Source organism: Triturus cristatus, chromosome 6 (genome assembly GCF_964204655.1).
Source record: "Triturus cristatus chromosome 6, aTriCri1.1, whole genome shotgun sequence".
Lineage (NCBI taxonomy): Eukaryota > Metazoa > Chordata > Amphibia > Caudata > Salamandridae > Triturus > Triturus cristatus.
Genome location: NC_140589.1, coordinates 808,147,432 through 808,166,660, shown reverse-complemented (window position 1 = coordinate 808,166,660; position 19,229 = coordinate 808,147,432). Strand labels below are relative to the sequence as shown.

The 19,229-nt window shown below is 46.6% G+C and overlaps 1 protein-coding gene across 1 annotated transcript in view; it reads left to right on the top strand.

Moving 5' to 3' along the window:
- The window catches only part of MTR (5-methyltetrahydrofolate-homocysteine methyltransferase), a 456,618-nt gene that overhangs the window by 134,562 nt on the left and 302,827 nt on the right, over window positions 1–19,229 (top strand). Inside the window, exon 10 of the mRNA XM_085611389.1 lies at window positions 6,331–6,392. Coding sequence (XP_085467515.1) covers window positions 6,331–6,392 — 62 coding nt within the window. The remainder of the gene's footprint in view (window positions 1–6,330; window positions 6,393–19,229) is intronic.

Genomic DNA, 19,229 nt, shown 5'->3' with positions numbered 1-19,229 from the left:
CTCTGCTTATTATTATTACACATCCCTTCAAACTAAAGTGCTTAACCCAATTTCAAACAAGCATTAGCAAAGCCTATCGGTCTCACCTTTAAAGCTATTATTTGCAAAACATTGTCAAAAAGAAAAAGAAATCCAAATTTGACTGTTGATATGTATGCATGCTCACGTATGCATAGTCTATCTGCAGAAACATTGTTTCCACTTACCCTCCAGACACAATGCCCTCTGCTGTTTCACACACCCAGGCAAAGAGAAAGAAACATTTTAGTATCTAGTTTAGGTTATGTCAGGGAAATGCTGCAATATGCTCTGTGATGTATGTGGACCAAGGAGATCCAACTGCCCTATTCTGCCAGAGAGAAGTCGCATCAATAATTAGGTAATGTGCATGACATGGTAAAGAAGCATTGTTAGAGCTCAACCTTCTCCAATGGGTTTGAAGGGATTCTTCACACAGTTGTATTTTTAGAGGAACATATGAGCTACTTTACAACAGACTTTTACAGATATATAGTTTTAAAATGTTGATTTTGCAGGCTGATCTGAAGGCAAACCTCTGATTTATACGGGTATATTTCAGCGCGCTTTAGCCGCAAGCATGTGTGCGTGTTTAAGCAGAAAGGTTGAAGTATAAAAACACATCCCAGCACTATAACATAGCTACACAATGGATCAACCCACTCACTATACTAGCACATGGCAACTGAAACAGTTCAAACCAATATAACAACGCAACAAGCCAAAGCAAGAGCATAGCACAACATACCACAATAACATGACAAAATAACAGTACAATGCAGCACATCATGCCAACATAGAAGAGTTACCAGCACACCACAAAAACAATAACACCGCATCAAAAGGCAGCACAGCAGCATGACAACTAACCACCAGAACACAGCAACAAAATAGAAATCACCCCAAGACAACACCTTATCCCAGCACAAAAAGGAAAAACACAATAGCACACTACAATTGTATTATTGTGTTAATTTAAGTTCGTGTCTCACAAAGGTGTGTTGTGTGTTGCATTGCTTTTTAGTTTCATTGTTGTGCTTTTATATTAACTTGGTATTGTTTTAGTGTAGTAATCAGTTCACATTTGTTTTGTTTTGATTCTATTGTACTTTGTCATTTGTTTGTTGTTAGATTGAAATATCTTGTTTTACGTAGATAAATTGTGTTATACTATTATGGTTTTACATTGTTGCTTTAAATAATTGACTTAAGGAGATGATTGTACGTTGCCAACTAAAATCAGCTCCTAAAATTATAGTTTCAGGGAAAGTAAATATTTACCACTGTAAAATCTGGTAACACCCCACTGCTTAAGCTTTACAACTTTATAGGGCACTGAAGCCATGCCCAGAACGCTGCATTAATATAGCATGTCCCATGTTAATTTTATTGACGTTGGAAAAAGGATGTGTTGATTGTAGGAGCCTAAATTGCAGCATCCCCTCTTGGGCAAATTGTGTAATCTTTGGCAGATCATTTACTTTGTCTTGGCGTTGGTTTCTTTATTTGCCAAACGTTAACTGAAGTCAAGGAGCATTTGGAAATTCATTCCCCTTTCACCTGGATAGATTTGGTGCCACTTTGGCTGCAGCCCCAGACTGCTGTTAATGAGCCAGCATTCAAAAGGGGAATATGTGTGGAACCGACTGGTCTGCTCATGGATGGGTGAGGGGAGAACACTCTGCTGCTCAAAACTCAAGAGGAGACATCCAGCATGGAAAAGGGTAAATACATACACTGCAAACAGAAAGAGACCACATACCTAGGTTAGGAAACCTAATTAGGATAAAAAAGCCAAGCAGGTGACCTGAGGGGAGGGTGGAACATCCTGTACAGCACGGAGCAGGGGAGAGGACATAGCACACTTGGCAGAACTTCTGGAGTTTAGAGAAAGCACCACACATAAGAACAAGAGCTAGAAAACTCATGCTGTCTGAAGGAGTGCTTAACAAAACAGAAAATGTAGCTCCCTAAAAGTGAGCAATAGAAGGATACAAGTCAGCCAATTATTAGGATTGTGAAAAGACTGTGCTCCAGGAGCGAGACAAACACAAGAAGAGGAAGACAAGCCATCAAATAAGAAGCAACAAATGAGTGTCAAAGCCAACCAATGCATCCAAATGGTAAGCCAAACAAATTAGGGGCCGTGAGCCCACTGTATGGTCTGGTTGACTAGACCTAAAAAGACCCAGCAGGAGCATAATTTGGCAATCCAGGACCAACCCAAAAAGTAGGAGGTAAGAAATGTGTACTGGAATGAAATTTGATAAATACATAAAAAAAATTACGGATAAGAAATGTGCAGGTTCCCGTCAAGTGGTCTACTGTGTTTCAAGGTTATGTGCTCTTGAAGGACAGAAAGGTGAATCGTTTTAATGGACGTAAAATTTATCAAGATGGAAGGAACAAGCATGATTACAGATGACAGGGCTGAAAGCCCTGACATCATGGAATCTACTTTCACATAGGGGCATTAAGTAGAATACAAAGAAGTTGGAATAGAAGAATGAGCTGCAGCAAAACCGAAATGAGGGTACGCATGACTAAAGTGCATTTAAACTGTAGGTCACGGGTCTAAATGGTCAGACTGGAGGCCTTAGTCTTTTTCTTGGTGAGCATGTGCTCACTTCTACTAAACCACCTACTAGTTTTGATTACTGTCCTGCAACTGTCTTGGAAGCATCAGGCAAGGGGCAACATTGCAAATGATTGTGTTTGAAAGGTAATGCTGCAAGGCCTAGGGAGCCTGAGATGTGGGAGTATGAAAGGAATTGTGTGATCTGCAAATTATACGGAAGGACACCTATCTTGAACCGAGATAGTCAAAAAACAGTAAAGCATGTTATTGGAAGTTGGGTGGAAAATGCACCTGTGTTTGCCATGGCATCAAATGAAAAGTTTGACTTCTTGTTTAAAATCTCTGGAGGTAATGCTTTTCCCGGTGCTGGACACCATAGTGGGCTATGAAGCATTGTATCTTCTTCATCTTTATATTCAACATCCTTTGCCTTTTTTTAACACTTGCAATGCTTTGGCTATGAGCTGAAAAGAGGATTGACAAATATTTGACCTGATGATAGCCTGGTGGAAGGTTTACTGTGGTATGTCAAGGGTGCTGTACATGGGCCAAGGCAAGGGAATGTCCCTTCCTCCTACTGGGCATCTTCTGTCTGTCATAGATATACGTTACCCTCTCAGATATTACAACCAGGTTAAGAACATTATTGGGCTGCTAACTTGGTCATTGGCAACCATCAACTTTACATTGCTGTCATTCACGTAATGAGTCTAAAAATGCAACAGGGTTTATAGGAATGGTTGATATCATTCTTGAGGCCTCTCTATTTGGGTGTTTCTCACTTATCAATCGTGTATTTGTGATCTAAAATTTTGCCCTTCTGTTTTTTTGCCGACTGAATTATTTGAGTTATCTCATCAGTGCCTTGTGAAAGTTGAATAAATGTGTATCCTGTTTAAATCAAATGTGATCCCAAATTGAAAGTGTTAGATCTGGGGGTCTCTAGTTGGCAGAGGTAGGTACCACTGTCCAAATAGGGACCCTTACTTCTAGTCAGGGTAAGGGGGATACACTCTTTAGATAACCCCTGCTCACTCCCTTGGTAGCTTGGCATGAGCAGACAGGTTTATCAAAGGCAATGTGGAAAGTATGTGTACCAACACTCACAGCAACACAGTGAAAACACCATAAATGGACTTCACACCAGTACAGATAAATAAAGTACTTTTATATAAACTACACAAGACCAAAACGACAAAAAATCAACATACACAGTTCAAGAATATGGTTTCAAAAGAGTTCTTAGCTTAGCGACAAAATAATCCACATTAGCGTCGATTTTAGCCAACAGTACCTGGTGATGCGATAAAAGTTCCTAGCGGCGCTCAGGCATTGAAAAAAAGCAACAGCGTCAGTCCTGAGACCCTGGGGACGCGATGCGACAACCCCGCTGCATGCAGCGGGCGTGTGCGACGAATCCGGCCTGTATGGGGAGTGAGGCGATACTTGTATGGATTCCAAGGCGTAGCTTCTCCGGTAGAAATTTACTCACAAAGGCACGATGCGACGATCTTCGATGTTTCTGCGACGATGTTCGCAGCAATGAAATACGGCCTGCTAACGAGCGGTGCGACGATCTTCGATGGCTCTGCGACGATGTTTGCAGCGACAAAATGCGACCCGCTAACGAGCGGTGCTACGATCTCACTCAACGGTGGCAGGCTCTGCGACGATACTCGCAGCGACGGGAATCTTCCCGCTCCGGGGGCGATGCGCTCCGAAGATGAACGCGACGTTGATGCTGCAGCGGTGACAGGCGTTGCGACGATCCTCATGGCGACGGAAATTTTCTCGCTAAGCCGGCGGTGCATGAAAAAGTTGCAGATCTTTTACTTCTTTTCTCTTGGTCAGCTTCCCAACAGCAGGCACCACTTCCAGATGCCCCACAATTGGATCAAGCACTCTAGGAAGGGCAGAACTCACACAGCAGAGTTCAGGGGGAAGCTGGGGGTGAAGTCCTTTTGCTCCTGGGACTTCTTAACAGGAGGCCAGCTCTACTCAGGCCCTTGGAGATTCCTTCAAGCCAGGGGACACAGCACACAACAAAGTCTTTCCCCTTTCCTTAGCAGCAAAGCAACTGCAGGTCAGCCTTACAGCAGGTCAGTCCTTCTTCTTCAGTCTTCTTCCAGCTTTCTCCTTGGCAGAGGTTCCTTCTTGATTCCAGGATGATCTAATTTTCTGTAGTCTGGGTCCCAACACTTATACCCCAAAATCCTTTGTCCTTTGAAGGTAGAGGGGCCTTGGCCTAGTCAGAACCAGTTCTGGCCAGTCTGTTTACTTGGTTTCTTCTTCCCTTTGAGAGAGAGGGGCAGGGTCGTCAGCTGCCCAGCAGGGGGTGGAGCCAGCATTGTGGAAGGCAGGCACAACCCTATTCAGGCCCAGGTGCTACTCCTCCCACCCATCTACAGGGGAATTTCCCTTTTCAGCCCTGGGCTGACTCATTCAGCCTCTGGGAGCCACCCCTGTCCCTGTCACTCACAAACCAGACAGTCAATTCACAAACAGGCTAAGGCACACAGAAAGGGCAGAAAAGGAAACAGCCATTTTCTAAAAGTCCTGTTTTCACACACAGGATTTAAAAAACATCTTTCCTAAAAGATGTGTTATTAAATTCTGAGTTCAGGGATACCAGACTTTTAATTTTCTATCTTGCACCTATGGGAAGATATGCAGGTAAACATTATACTCAGCATTCTCCATTATAGCCTATGGGCAAGATAGCCTTTCAATAGTGAAAAACGAAAATGGCTGTAATTCACTACCAGAGCATGTCACCTACACCAATACATGCTCTACCTTTCACATATACTACACCCTGCCCAGGGAGGTACCTAGGGCCTTCCATAGGGGTGTTCAATGTGTACAGAAAGGGAAGGGTTAGGCCTGGCCAGTGTGGACACTGGTCAGGTCAGCATGGCAGTTAGCAACTGCACCCAGGCACTGCGGTGGCAGGCCTGTGACACCATTTTAGGGCTACTCCTGTGGGTGGCACAGTCAGTGCTGCAGGCCCACTAGTAGAATTTGAATCACCAGGCCTGGCACACTCAGTGCACTTTACTAGGGGCTAACAGGTGGAACAAAAATACCAATCATGGATAACCAATCAATATAACAATTTACCTAGGGAGCACTTGCACTTTGCCACTGATCAGCAGTGGCAAAGTGCCCAAAGCATCTAAACCAGCAAAAACGAAATCCAGCACAGCGTCAAAAATACAGGAGGTAGAGGCAAAAAGTCAGGGGTAACCACGCCAAAGATGCCAGGTCTAACAGAAAGTACACTGTTTCTCTTTCCTTTTAGCACTGAACAGGCGTGGCTAGTGCAGGTGAGAGCGGTGGGGTGGTGGGGATTTGACATACGACGACGAGTGAGATTTAAATAAAAAAAAGAAAAACATGTTTTTTTTTTTTTAAATTTAGGTTTCCCTCTTCATCTTATGTCGAACTCCCCACCACCATCTTCCTGCCCTACCGCTCTTACCTTCACGGGCTGCACCTGGCACCGAACAGATTACATTTAGCAAATATGGATAAGCATATTTCTTGCAACTCAGTAGCTGCTTAGAAACATTGAAACAAAATTGTTTTCATAGATTACTATTGATCTCTAGCGCTCTTTGTACATGTCCCTCCACGTCATCTTATTTATAAATGTATTCAATTTCTCAAAGTATACAGAAATTGATTTTTTTTTAACGATAGCTTGTTTTAATGTGTTGCAAATGTTTTTATAGGCCTCCCGAATACCTTTGGAGGTTACGATGAAACTCCTGAAGTGACTGCCAAACACATAAAGGTACCTTAAATTCTTTGTGGTTTTACTTTACTCAGAATCATTGGTTTGTTTTCTTCGAATGTATAATAAAGTGCAATTGCAGTAGAGACCAGGATTCTAATGATGGCAAGAAAATGTTATCTGATCAAACTCATCTCTCTGTACTTAAGCAAATGGGGACTCACAATACGTACCATTTTAGTTCATTTTTAAGTAAAGCCTCGCCAGTATTTACTTGAGTCACCTTGACACCTGTTAAGACATCTTTCAGTAAGCATTAGTGACATCAATGTGAGTGGCATATATTTGATACATGTGTTGTTTGTTGTAATTGTCATATTTTTGTGATAAGATTGGATGGTCAAACAGAATACATACATACTGCGACCCATATACATACAGATCACCAAAATGGCAAAACAGACAAACACAATTTTTCTGTCCCTCTCTCAACACACATATTGGAACATGCAGCTACAGGTGAATATTATTGGTTAGATGGCTGTACAGATGGATGGATGGTTGATGGTTGTATACAAGAATCCAAACATAATTGGTTGGCTGTTGATGTATGCAGCATGAGTGAACGTATGGGTGCGTTTGCTTAGCTAGATGGATGCAAGAGTGAGAAATAAATGTTTGGTGTGGGTTGATAGACGAATGCTTCAATGTGGGTATATGGGATGTCCTTACTGAGTGAGGATGGTGGCTTCATGAATGTGGATGCATACGTGTGGGCAGTTGTTTGCTTTTTTCACATCTAATTTATATCACCATTGTACCAGTTGGAGGGTTCTTTGCCTTTTTTCAGTTTATAAGTGGCAGGGATAATTAATCAGTAATGCTATAGAGGCCAATATTATAGTGCTCCAATACTTTGGCTGGGTTACTGTTTGGCCTTGTTTTTACAGATCAAGGCATCTAGGTCATTTTGGTCAAGGCGTTTGAGGTTTTTAGAAGTATAATTCTAGTTTTACATGGGGAGGGTGCTTTAATGTCAGGAATTGAAAAAATGAAGACCTGGTCTAACCAATCCAGTTTTAGACAGTTAGAGATTTGCATATTGTGTTTCATTATGAAATGCACCTCCTGGCTACCATCCTTATTTTGGATATGGAAGTTGCATTGGTTTTCGTCTGATAGAAAATATTGAAGGATGGTGTGTGAGCCTCTTTGTTTTTTTTCCCAGCGGAGGGTGCAATCTCCCAGGAAACTCTGATCACAAAAGGCGATGAGCTGATAAGTAAATGAAACCAATAAAACACTCTTTTTCCTGTCAGAAGGGCAGTATAAGATGTTCGGCCTCAGTAGTTTAGGTATTGTGTAATATCCTCAGTGAGGCATTAGAAATCGTAGGCGTTTGAGTTAATCAATTTGCATTGTAGGGACTCCTTGTGGACAAGCTCACCCCGACCAGCCTTTTCTGCTCTGTGGAGAAGGAGGATATATAATAGTGGAAGGATAAAATCAAAACAGTGATATAGAGTAGTGGTCCATAACCTGTGGTCCAAGGACTCGTGGGAGTCCACATTTGTGTTAACAAATTAAATAATGTTAAAATAATTAAAATTAATAATGTGCATACAAATAAAGGAGCAATACTAAAAATGTTTTCTTCATTTGATTGTGAACTAAATAAAATATTTCTGTACTTGACCATTTGTTTGATGTGTACTTGTTTTTGTATTTTTGTGTATTGTTTTGAAGTTCAAATAATGAAATTTCCTAGGCCGGGGGTCCACAAAAATCAAAAGGTTAAGAACCTCTGGTATAGAGGATAAGCAGAACGGGTTTCCATGAATGCAGTAGCATCAATATCACTGTCTCGTATGAGAGGTGATATGGTTGTTGAATTAGAGACTGCAGACCTTCAGTTTATGAGGACAGGTTTCTTGTGATATGTATGATATGGGGTTTTGGTTCAGAAATTTATTATTTCTTTGAGTTTGCTTGGGTAGATTGATTTTTAAGTTTAGGAAGTCTAGCTCTGGAAATTGTGGGAATAGAATGTGTTAAGGGTTCTGAAATAGCTAACTATTTGGAGGTAGAATGTGAGGAAGAATTCTCCAGAATGTTTGGGTGGGTGCGCTTATTGAGCTTTTTAGGGGTAGGGTGTTGAGTGAGGTGTATGGGGGAGACCTGCTCAGAAAAGCAGTCTCTGAGAGGAGGGTGCTTGAGTGAGATAGAGATGGAGAGTGTGGTTCACATACATTGTTTCATCCTATGAAGCTTTGGTTTGATGTCAAGCCAGTAGGTTTGTGGAGTTAAAAGAGGTTTGTGTGAGTAGTCCCATATCTCCTATGAATCATGCACGTGGGTGAGTAGACTGGGAGGGTGGATAACAGAGGAAGGCAGTGTTGAAGGGTGGGGGTGGAGACCACCATGAATGCTGTGGGTTTGGTTATAGAAAAAAGTTTGGTCTTTGTCAGTGTATGATTAGCTTTGCTCCAGTTTAAGGGTCCCGCTACCTTGATTTATGCTGGCAATATGCTTTCTGGTTTTATTCCAAAACTGTGTGTGGTTTATAATTAGATGATGGTGAGTGTGGAGAAGGGAGGACTAGAGAAGGGACAGTCAATGGAGGTGGAATACAAGGTATTGGTGCCAGTGTTCCAAGCTGTATTAGAATGTGTTATGGCCTCCAGGTTACAAACAGTATAGTGAAAATATGGAGACTGATCTACCAGGACTGGATCATGACCGTCCCACTTTCATACACGCTAATGTGTAGCTCACACTTCTGGTTTTGGTAACTGTTAGCCCTGTCAGCCTTTGGGTGATCTTCCTCCAAACGTTTTGCCTTTACCCTCCTATTTTTCTGAATTAGCTTTTTCTGGCATTAGTACTCTGTGCTCTTTACCCCTGTAATCCGTGTCCAAGTGCTTGTACTCACTCCCTAAATGTCGTAAAATAGGCTTACATCTGATTGGCATATGTAAATTACTTATAAGTCCCTAGTAAAATGATATACCATGTACCCAAAGCTTGTAAATTAAATATTACTATTTGGCCTGCAGCACGTATTATGCCACCTACTTAAGTATCCCCTTAAAATCTGTCCCAAGTCTGTCAATGCAGCCTGAATGCAGTTTTAAACTGCCAATTCCACTTGGCAAGTTAACCTCTTATTAAGCCAAAGGGCAAGGTGCATTGTAATTAGTTTTTCTTGTCCTGATATTGAATTACTTCCAAAATCATTTTCCCCTACTGTGAGGCCTACCTTTCCCACAGGATATTATTGGGTTGTCTTTTAGCATTTAATAAGTGCTAACTTTTCATTGGCAGCTGTAGAGAACTGTGATTGTGTTGCAGTTACCCCCTGCACTTTTTGCCCCCTTTCTAGATACCAGACGCTGATTCTTCATCTCTGACCGAGCACTGAGGCCTGCTAACCGCACCTCAGTGCCAGCACTCCTTCCCTAAAACAAGGTGTTGTCTAATTGTGCTACAGTTGGCAAAGGACTTTAGCACCCTTGAAAGTCTCGACTAAATGGTACCCCAGCTACCTAGGGCATTGGTACTAAAGAGGGTCCCTAAGGGCTGCAGCATTATTAGGCTACCCTAAGGAACCCACATACAAATGCCACACAAACTGCCATTGCAGGCTGCTTGACATGGTGCAAACCATGAGTGAAAACATAACATGGCAAACTCCTCTGTGTCATGCCAAAGTCACGGCATCTAATATATGCAAGTCACCCCTACAGCAGGCCTTTGAGCCCTAAGGCGCTGTGCATATATATTATGTGGGGACATATCTGCATGACCAGATGTGCCCCTGTGATGTCTAGTTTCATTACTCGACACTGCAAGTAAACAGGAAAGCCTTCTTAAGGTATGTACTGTGCACTGATCAAAATGAGTGCCCCAGCTACATAATGGCTTCACTGAAACATACGGTGTTTGGTATCAAACACCTCGTATTAATAAACCCACACTTATTTCAGTGAGGGAGTTATTAATACATGTACCCAGAGGGCATCTTAGGGATGCCCCCGAAAACCTACCAACTACTAGTGTGTTGATGGACTGGTCTTAACCAGCCTGCCACCACGGCCAGTTTCTGGCCCCCAGGGGTAAGGGCATTTGTGTAGGAAGCTGGCTCTGTATATACTATACCAAAATGAGGTACAGTGTAGCATTTGTTGTACACACTGACTGAACTCAGACCAATTTAGTTTGTATAAAATAATAAGGTATTTTATTTCTAGAACCAAGCCAAGCCTGGCTCAGGTAAGTGAAATACATGCTTTGCTACATATTATGTAGTGTTTAGAAGTGAATGCAAGTTCAAATGCAGTTGTTTGAAATACATGTAAGTCAATGTATTGAAATTACGGTACAGATTACTTTTCAGTTACTTTTTAAGTTACTTTTTCTACTCAGTGTAATATGCCAAGATATCACACTGGGACATTTCCTAGAGAAAAGGTAAGTAAAATCAGTTTTGCACAATTGTAATTTTTCAGGCTTCCGTATAAATCAACTCCACACTTTTAACATTTTTCAGAGAAAAACAGTCAATGTTTTCCTATGGAGAGAAATTAAGTTATCGGTTACCAGGTGAGTATTCGGTCTTTTGGGTTGAGTTTCTGGGGTTAGAACAAGTGTTCCCCCAGCATCTAGGATGCCCTCTCAAAGCACCCTCAGTGGCACTAGAGCGGCCGGGTGCATAGTGCTGAGGCCAAATGTTATCCAATGGGGGATAGGGGTCCCCCGGTTGGTTGCTGCTTAAGAGCAGGCCACTGGGTTGTGGGAGCAAAGCTCCAAGTGTTAGGCTCAGGGCATAGGGGGATCCGAATTAGCAGCCAAAGTACACCCACAGCTGCACTGGGACGGCTGGGTGCTGGTTTGGCGTAGGGTGCCCTGTTGATTTCAATGGGGATTCTCTGGTTTCAACAAACTTTAGGCTCGGGATGAAGATCTTCTGGAGGTGACCAGCAGTTGCAAAGGTAAGTTGGGATGCTGGGACACCATCGGTTGGGCCACCCAAGGCCTTAGAACTTCGGATGCAGGGGTGTCTTTCGGCATCGGGTTTGTGTTACCAGCTCCGGTCGTGGTCAGGGGGATCCTCCAGAAAGAGGCTGCAGGCTTTGCCGGAAGATTCAAGGCAGGTCAGAGATCACCAGAGCCGGGGAGACCTCCTCGTGGTGTTGGGGCATTTGAACTCGCACCGTGTGCGACGGATGCAGAGTGGTGCAGACTTGCAGATTTGCCCGGAGCCAGAGTCTGTGGGTGAACAGATCCGGTATTCACAGGAGGCAAAGTTTTGTCTTTGGAAGGCAGGGTAAGTCCTCGATGTTCTTGAGTTTGCTGGCTGCAGGACACACCGGAGTTTCTCTTCTGCAGGTTCGAGGTACGAACAGGCTGGTAGGGCTGGGCCAAGTCAGTGGGCGTCCACCTCTTATTAGCTTCAGCACGACTGCTCAGTCCTTCTTCTTTTTTTCTTGGTTGTTTCTTGTCTGAGTAGGCAAGGTAGTAGGGGTGGGGTTGGCAAAGTGGGCACACCTCCCTGTCTCACTTGGTTTGCCCGTCGGTTTTCCTGCCCAAAGTGGGGGTCAGAACCAGTGGGGACCAGTTGGTGGAAGCAGCAAAAGGTTTGGGGATGCTCACAAAGGTGGCAAGCCTTTGAAGCGTTTGTGGACCCTGCCCATCCTGGGGAAAGAGGCTTAGCACCTCGTCCCAGGATGTCCATTGTTTCAGACCCCCAAGAGTAGCAGGCTCTTGACCCAGGGGTCCAGAAACATGTCTGGTGGTGGCAGCTGGTGAGCAGCCACTCAGCCTGGACACTAGTGTTAGGTCATTTTTCAGGGGGCATCTCTAAGATGCCCTCTGTGTCCATTATTAATTTAATCCCACACTGGCATAGAGTGGGTTTAATGTGCTGAGATGTTTGATACCAAACTTCCCAGTTTTCAGTAAAGCCATTCTGGTAATGTGGAGTTTGTAATGACAAATCCCCAGCACCATATACTCTTAATGGCATTACTGCACTTACAATGTCTAAGAATTGTCTTAGACACTGTAGGGGTACAGGGCTCATGCACCTGTACCTTCACCACTGGTATAGTGTACCCAGCTAGAGGGGTGGCTGACCTATGCCGGTGCAGTGGGTTGTAGGCATGGTACACAGGGATGTGTGCCATGTCAATTCTTCAGTTTGTTCTGCACCGAAACATGCAGCCTGCAAAGGCAGTGTGTGTGTGTGTGTGTGTGTGTGCAAAGGTACAGGGCCTCTAAGGGTGGCACAATACGTGCTGCAGCCCTTAGGGGCCTTCCCTGGTCACAGTGCCCTGGGTACCTGTGGTACCATTTACCAGGGGCTGACCTGTGGCCAGAGGGTCCCAATTGGGTTTTATTTATAATGCAGTTTTTGGGAAAGAACATAGGCCCTGGGTACCTATTTGGCAGGAGCCCAGGCCACACTCAGTCAAAGTACATAAGCAGTTCAGCAAAAAGTGGGGGCAACCATGCAAAAAGAGGGCACTTTCTTACACATTGCTCACAGGAGTTCAGAAACAAAGTCTGCTCGGGCAGAAGGTGTTTACACCCCCTCCCACAGGATGAACTGCGAATTAGCATTCCAAAGCAGGGAGCTTCAAAGAGCCCACTACGCTTGGTGTGCAAATCTGGCTTTCAGGACAGATGGAAAGATTAGCTACGCAGGATGCGTGTTGTACTGCCAGACTGGGCACACCTCTAGGGAGCTCAAAACTGACGTGAACACAACTTTAGAAATTCCACCATCTTGTGGGTGGTGGAATTAGGAATTCTGGGACAGGGTGATGGCCCTCCCCAAAGGAAGTGGTCATCTAGGTGGCCTAGTGCCCCCAGGGGTAAGTAACCAATTGGCCACTACCCCTCACTCCCCCTAATGCCCCTAAATTGAGTATTTAGGGGACCAGTGATACCAGGTTTCTATGGATCAAAAGAAGAAATGGACAAAGAAGACCAGAGAACCGAGGAGCCCGACTGACTTAGCACCAACCCTGCCCACCTGCCTGCTGCACTCGACCCTCCTGGAGCTACTAATTCATCCTGCCACTGTGCAAACCTCAAGGAACCTGTCAGTGCTTTGCAAATTGCCAAAGAAACTCCCTTGGCGTAGAGGAACTACTCCAAAACAGCCGCAGGGACCAAAGAAGTAAGGCCCGGTACAACGATCTCCTGCCTGAGGGGACTACTGATACAGCAGCCACCCAGGAAGAGGTTGCAATGCTCCTGCAGGTCAGATCCGTCCTCCGTCCAAATGTGGGGACACCAGGACCGACAGGAGCGGCACAGTACCACTCCCTGGTGTACTGAGTCCCTTGCAGCAGCCAAAGCTTGTTGTCTCCAGTCCAGATACTAAGACCAAGGAAGACCGACCTGTCTGTCGAGGGACTTCAGGGACAGTGAGACCCACATCAAGAGGGACCTACTCTGTCCTGTTTGCCCCTCTGCTGTGAAACGGAGACAAAGAGTGAGTCTGTGACTCCTGGCTCCCGATACCCTGATACCTCAAAACACATATGCGCCTAAGCTCCAAAGCTCAAGTCCAAGGAACGTGCCAAAGGGAACCCCAGATCCACACGAGCTAAGTCCATCCTTGTGGTTTGCCCAGACTGGACTTCCAATCGTCGCCTGCAGTCTTCAACCGCGGGAAACTCCAGCACCGGATCAGACACCAAAAGACACCTCTGCACCCAAGCCCCACAACCCGAGGAGAAGTCGACCAAGGGTGTCCCTGTGTGCCCAAGGATCCCAAGGGTCGGGCCCCCCTGTGGGTTCCCCGGACTGGTGCCCCAGTCCCTGCTTGCAGCCTCTTTGTAACCGGACCAATCTTCCATTGACGTGGATGGGTCACCCGTCGCCATGACACACCTCTGCAACCGGTTGCCCCAAAGCCTTCCAAGGTGACCTGTTGGTGTGGCCTTGGACCTTGCCCTGTACTCACATTAAGGCCTGACGAAAAGTCCGTAAGTCGCTGCTAAGTGCTCGAATGCAATACATGTTTTTCCTCCATAGGATAATATTACTAATCCAGAAATTGCGCTCTGCTCATTTTTGAAAATTGTAAAAATATATAACTCGAAAAGTACTCACCCGATTCTATTGATCTTGGTATCTAAATTGATATAAAACGGCAAGTTATTTTTCTAAATTGGTGTCAGATCTCTTTGAGTGCGTTTCTCATTTACTAGCTTTGTGTATGCAATAAATGCTTACACTACCCTCCGATCTGCCTAACTACTCGCCCACACTACCACAAAAGAGAGCATTTGGGGTGTCAGTTGTGCCTCTGTAATTCCTTTGGGATTTGCCTGGCTTCGCTGCACAGTGTACCTAATTTTGGTGCACTGTATAGAGAGGCAGCGTCTTACAGCAGCAGGTAAGAATTTTATCTTTGGTGTCTGAGAAATTGTAATTTAGAATCCTTTTTATTGGGAAAGTAGGACTTTAAGTTATAATTTTGAAAATGCCCCTTTTAGAAAGTTCTCAATTTCCTTTCCTATTTGGTAACTGCAACCTGTTTCTGGGTCACATGACAGAGTGAAGTTGGAATTTGTTTATTCCTCCCCAGCATCCACACAATAGAGGGATTAGGTGTGCCTGAATGGGCCATCTCTGGCAGGATGGGGAGTGGAGCTGGGCATAGTCCCACTTGCAAATCAATAGGCTGTGCCCTGTGATCATGCAAAGGTCTTGTTACCACTGCATTGTTCATGCAGACAGTCACAATCCAGGGCTTGGGTGGCAGGAAACCTCACACACTTCAAAGAGAATTCTCTAAGAAACAACTACTTTGAAGAATGCAAAAAGAACAATTGATGGACAGAATGCAGAACAATGTCATACATTCACTCCAGTACAGAGATCTGGGTCTAAATCATTGTTTTTTTGCTCACCATGCTATTCCAGTTTGAACCCAGCCATATGCAAATCAGTCTTGACCCTGTGCCCAATGGCACCAGGTATTAAAATAGGATCCTCATGCCCACTCTTTACTTCCTGGACCAGAGGAACAACTCTGATGACTGCCTGCGGTGCACTTCAGAGGACTGCTTGGCTGCACCTGAACGAGCTGCACGGCTGCCTGAAGCCTGCCTTGAATCCTCAGAGGTTCGCACTGCTGCTTGAGCCCTGTTCCACTGCTTGAACCCAGGACTACCAGAGTAACTCCAAGTGCTAGATGGCTGACCTCCTATCAGAGTGTCAGAGATAAAAATGACTCCAACCATCTTGAACCCTCACCTGGATCCAGCTTTAGTGAGTACTAACCTCTCAAGTGGTGCCTTTCCAGTCCTGGACCCTTGGTGGTAAAAGTGCCCAGATAGCCAAAATTAAAAACTTGGGACCTGGACATTTTTTGGCTAAAACCTGTTCTGGTAACCAGGAGGTGGCCGGAACAACTTGCCTATCTATATGACGAAGGTGCATCGCCGGTCAGCCTGATTTTACGGCAGCTCCTGCTATGAATTCTTCACTCCGGGTATGAAAGATGCTTTTACGACACTTGGGGCCCCATGCATCAAACTAAAAACCGGTCGCAAACGGGCAGATTCTCAGAATCTGCCTCTTTGCGACGTTTGTTCTTGTATTTCGGATGCATCATCCCAAATGCAAAACTCACAAATAGCGATTTCGCTATTAGGGGTCGCAAATTACAGAGAAAAGAAAACTGGTCGGTAATTTGCAAAAACTATGAAAAATGCACTCAAGTGCATTTTTCAAAGTTACATGTTGCACACACACATGCCCTTGGGGAATGTGTGTGCGCAACATGGGTGCACAATACAATTTCAGGGGTGCAACAGGGTGTCCTTTTTGCACCCTTGCACCCTTGAAATTGCATGCGCAATTTGCGAGTACCTATTTGGTACTCGCAAATAGAGCATGCAATTCCCATTCTTTCCTACGGGCCTGTAGGCCCATAGGAATAAATAGGAAGCCATTCCTTAATTGCGACTCGCAATTTACGAGTCGAAATGAAGGAATGTTTAGGAATCGCTATTTTTATAGCGATTCCTACATGCATAAGATTTGGAATTGCAAAAGCCTTCCTTGATGCATGTGCCAGAAAGTGTGTACACATTGTGGCTCACGCGGTCAGTTCATTCTCCGTCTCAGGTACAGGCCACCCAATATGTTCCAATACAGGTACGCTGTTGCCTTCATGGCTCACATTGACTATATTAATTTCCTCTTTTATTATAGCTGTCCCTATATCATTAGGTCCTGAAGAGACCCCTCATCCCCTAGAGGTCGAAACGCCGTCGACAAAAGCAAAGCAAACCATTTATCAGTGCCTATTAATCAATCAATCAATCAATCATAGGCATTTGTATAGCGCACTGCTCACCCGGAGGGTCTCAAGGCGCTGGGGGGGGGGAACGCTACTGCTCGAACAGCCAGGTCTTAAGTTGCTTCCTGAAGGCGAGATGGTCTTGCGTTGTCTGGAGGTGGATGGGGAGGGAGTTCCATGTCTTGGCTGCCAGGTAGGAGAAGGATCTTCCTCCGGCGGTGGCTCTGCGGATGCGGGGGACGGTGGCGAGAGCGAGGCTGGCGGAGCAGAGCTGGCGGGTGGGCTTGTGGAAGGTCAGGCGGCTGTTGAGGAACTTGGGGCCCAGGTCGTGGAGGGCCTTGTGTGCGTGGGTGAGGAGTCGGAACGTGATTCTTTTGTTGACGGGGAGCCAGTGCAGGTCTCTCAGGTGTCCGGAGATGTGGCTGTGTCGGGGGATGTCCAGGATGAGTCGTGCTGAGGCGTTCTGGATCCGTTGGAGTTTCTTCTGGAGTTTGGCGGTGGTGCCGGCGTAGAGGGCGTTCCCGTAGTCCAGCCCACTGGTGACGAGGGCCTGGGTGACCGTCTTCCTGGTCTCGGTGGGGATCCACCGGAAGATCTTTCGAAGCATGCGCAGGGTGTTGAAGCATGAAGACGAGACGGAGTTGACTTGTCTGGTCATCGAGAGGGAGGAGTCCAGGATGAAGCCTAGGTTGCGTGCGTGGACCGTTGGCTTGGGGGTGGCTCCCAGGGCGGGGGGCCACCAGGAGTCGTCCCAGGCGGAGGGTGATGATCCCAGGATGAGGACCTCCGTCTTGTCTGAGTTCAGTTTCAGGCGGCTGTTCTTCATCCATTCGGCGACGTCTTTCATCCCTTCATGTAGGCTGGCTCTGGCGGCGTCGGGGTCGCTGGTGAGGGAGAGGATCAGCTGGGTGTCGTCGGCGTAGGTGATGATCTTGAGGTTGTGTTAACGTGCGATGGTTGCGAGGGGGCTCATGTAGACGTTGAAGAGGGTGGGGCTGAGCGATGACCCTTGTGGAACGCCGCAGATGACTTCGGTGGCCGCTGACCGGAACGGGGGGAGGCGGACTCTCTGGGTTCTTCCGGCGAGGAATGAGGTGATCCACTCCAGGGCCTTCTCCTGGATGCCGGTGTTGTTCAGGCGCTGTACCAGGGTGCGGTGGCAGACAGTGTCGAACGCTGCGGAGAGGTCCAGGAGGATGAGGGCCGCAGTTTCCCCGTTGTTCATTAGGGATCTGATGTCGTCTGTGGCTGCGATGAGGGCGGTCTCCGTGCTGTGGTTGGCTCGGAAGCCGGATTGCGAGTGGTCGAGGGATCCGTTGGTCTCGAGGAAGGCGGCTAGCTGTCTGTTGACGGTCTTCTTGATGACTTTGGCAGGAAACGGGAGGAGCGAGATGGGGCGGTAGTTCTTGAGGTCGGAGGGGTCTGCAGTTGGTTTCTTCAGCAGGGCACTGATCTCGCCGTGTTTCCAGCACTCCGGGAAGGTGGCGGTGTTGAAGGAGGCGTTGATGATGTCGCGGAGGTGGGGTGCGATGATGTGGTCGGCCGTGTTGAAGATGTGGTGTGGGCAGAGGTCCGTAGGGGATCCGGAGTGGATGGTGTTCATTGTGCGTGTTGTGTCTTCGGTGCTGACTGGGGTCCAGGTGCGGAGGGTGGCTGTGGGGGGCATCGGTTCGGTGGTGGGGTTCGTGGTTGGTGGGCCGAAGCTGTTGTGAATGTTGTCGATCTTGTCGTGGAAGAAGGCTGCGAGGGAGTCGCAGAGGTCTTGCGAGGGAGTGATGTCATTGTTTCCGGGCTCGGGGTTGGAGAGCTCTTTGACGATGCTGAAGAGTTCCTTGCTGTTGTGGGTGGTGTTGTCCAGTCGTTCCTTGAAGGCTGTCTTCTTTGTGGCGCGGATCAGTCGGTGGTGTTTGCGGGTGGCGTGTTTGAGGGCCGTCATGTTGTCTGTGGTCTGGTTGGTGCGCCAGGTGTTCTCCAGGGAGCGGCAGTTCTTCTTGGAGGTGATGAGCTCGTCAGTGAACCAGGAGGCTTTCTTGCTGCCGCGTCTGCTGGGGGGGTTCTTCTTCAGTGGTGCGAGGGTGTCTGCGTAGTTGGTGATCCACTGTGTGAGGTTGTTGGCGGCTTCGTTGGGGTCCGTTGAGCTGGTGGGGGGGTTCTGGCTGAGGAAGGTGGTGAGCTGGTCGCCGGTGATCTTGTTCCAGCTCCTGTGGGGGGCTTGTTGAGGGTGGTGGTGGGTCGTCGTTTTACTGAAGCTGAAGTGGACGCAGCTGTGGTCAGTCCACTGGAGATTGGTGGAGTGGCTGAAGGTGACGTATTTGCTGGATGAGAAGACTGGGTCAAGCGTGTGGCCGGCATAGTGGGTGGGGGTGGTTACCAGTTGCTTGAGTCCGAGGTTGGCCAGGTTGTCCATCAGAGCAGTGGTGTTGCGGTCCTTGTTGTTCTCCAGGTGGAAGTTGAGGTCCCCCAGGAGGATGTAGTCGGTGGAATTGATGGCGTGCGGGCTGACAAAGTCTGTGATGTCTTCGCTGAACTGTGTGCGTGGTCCCGGTGGTCTGTAGACGAGAGTGCCTCTGAGC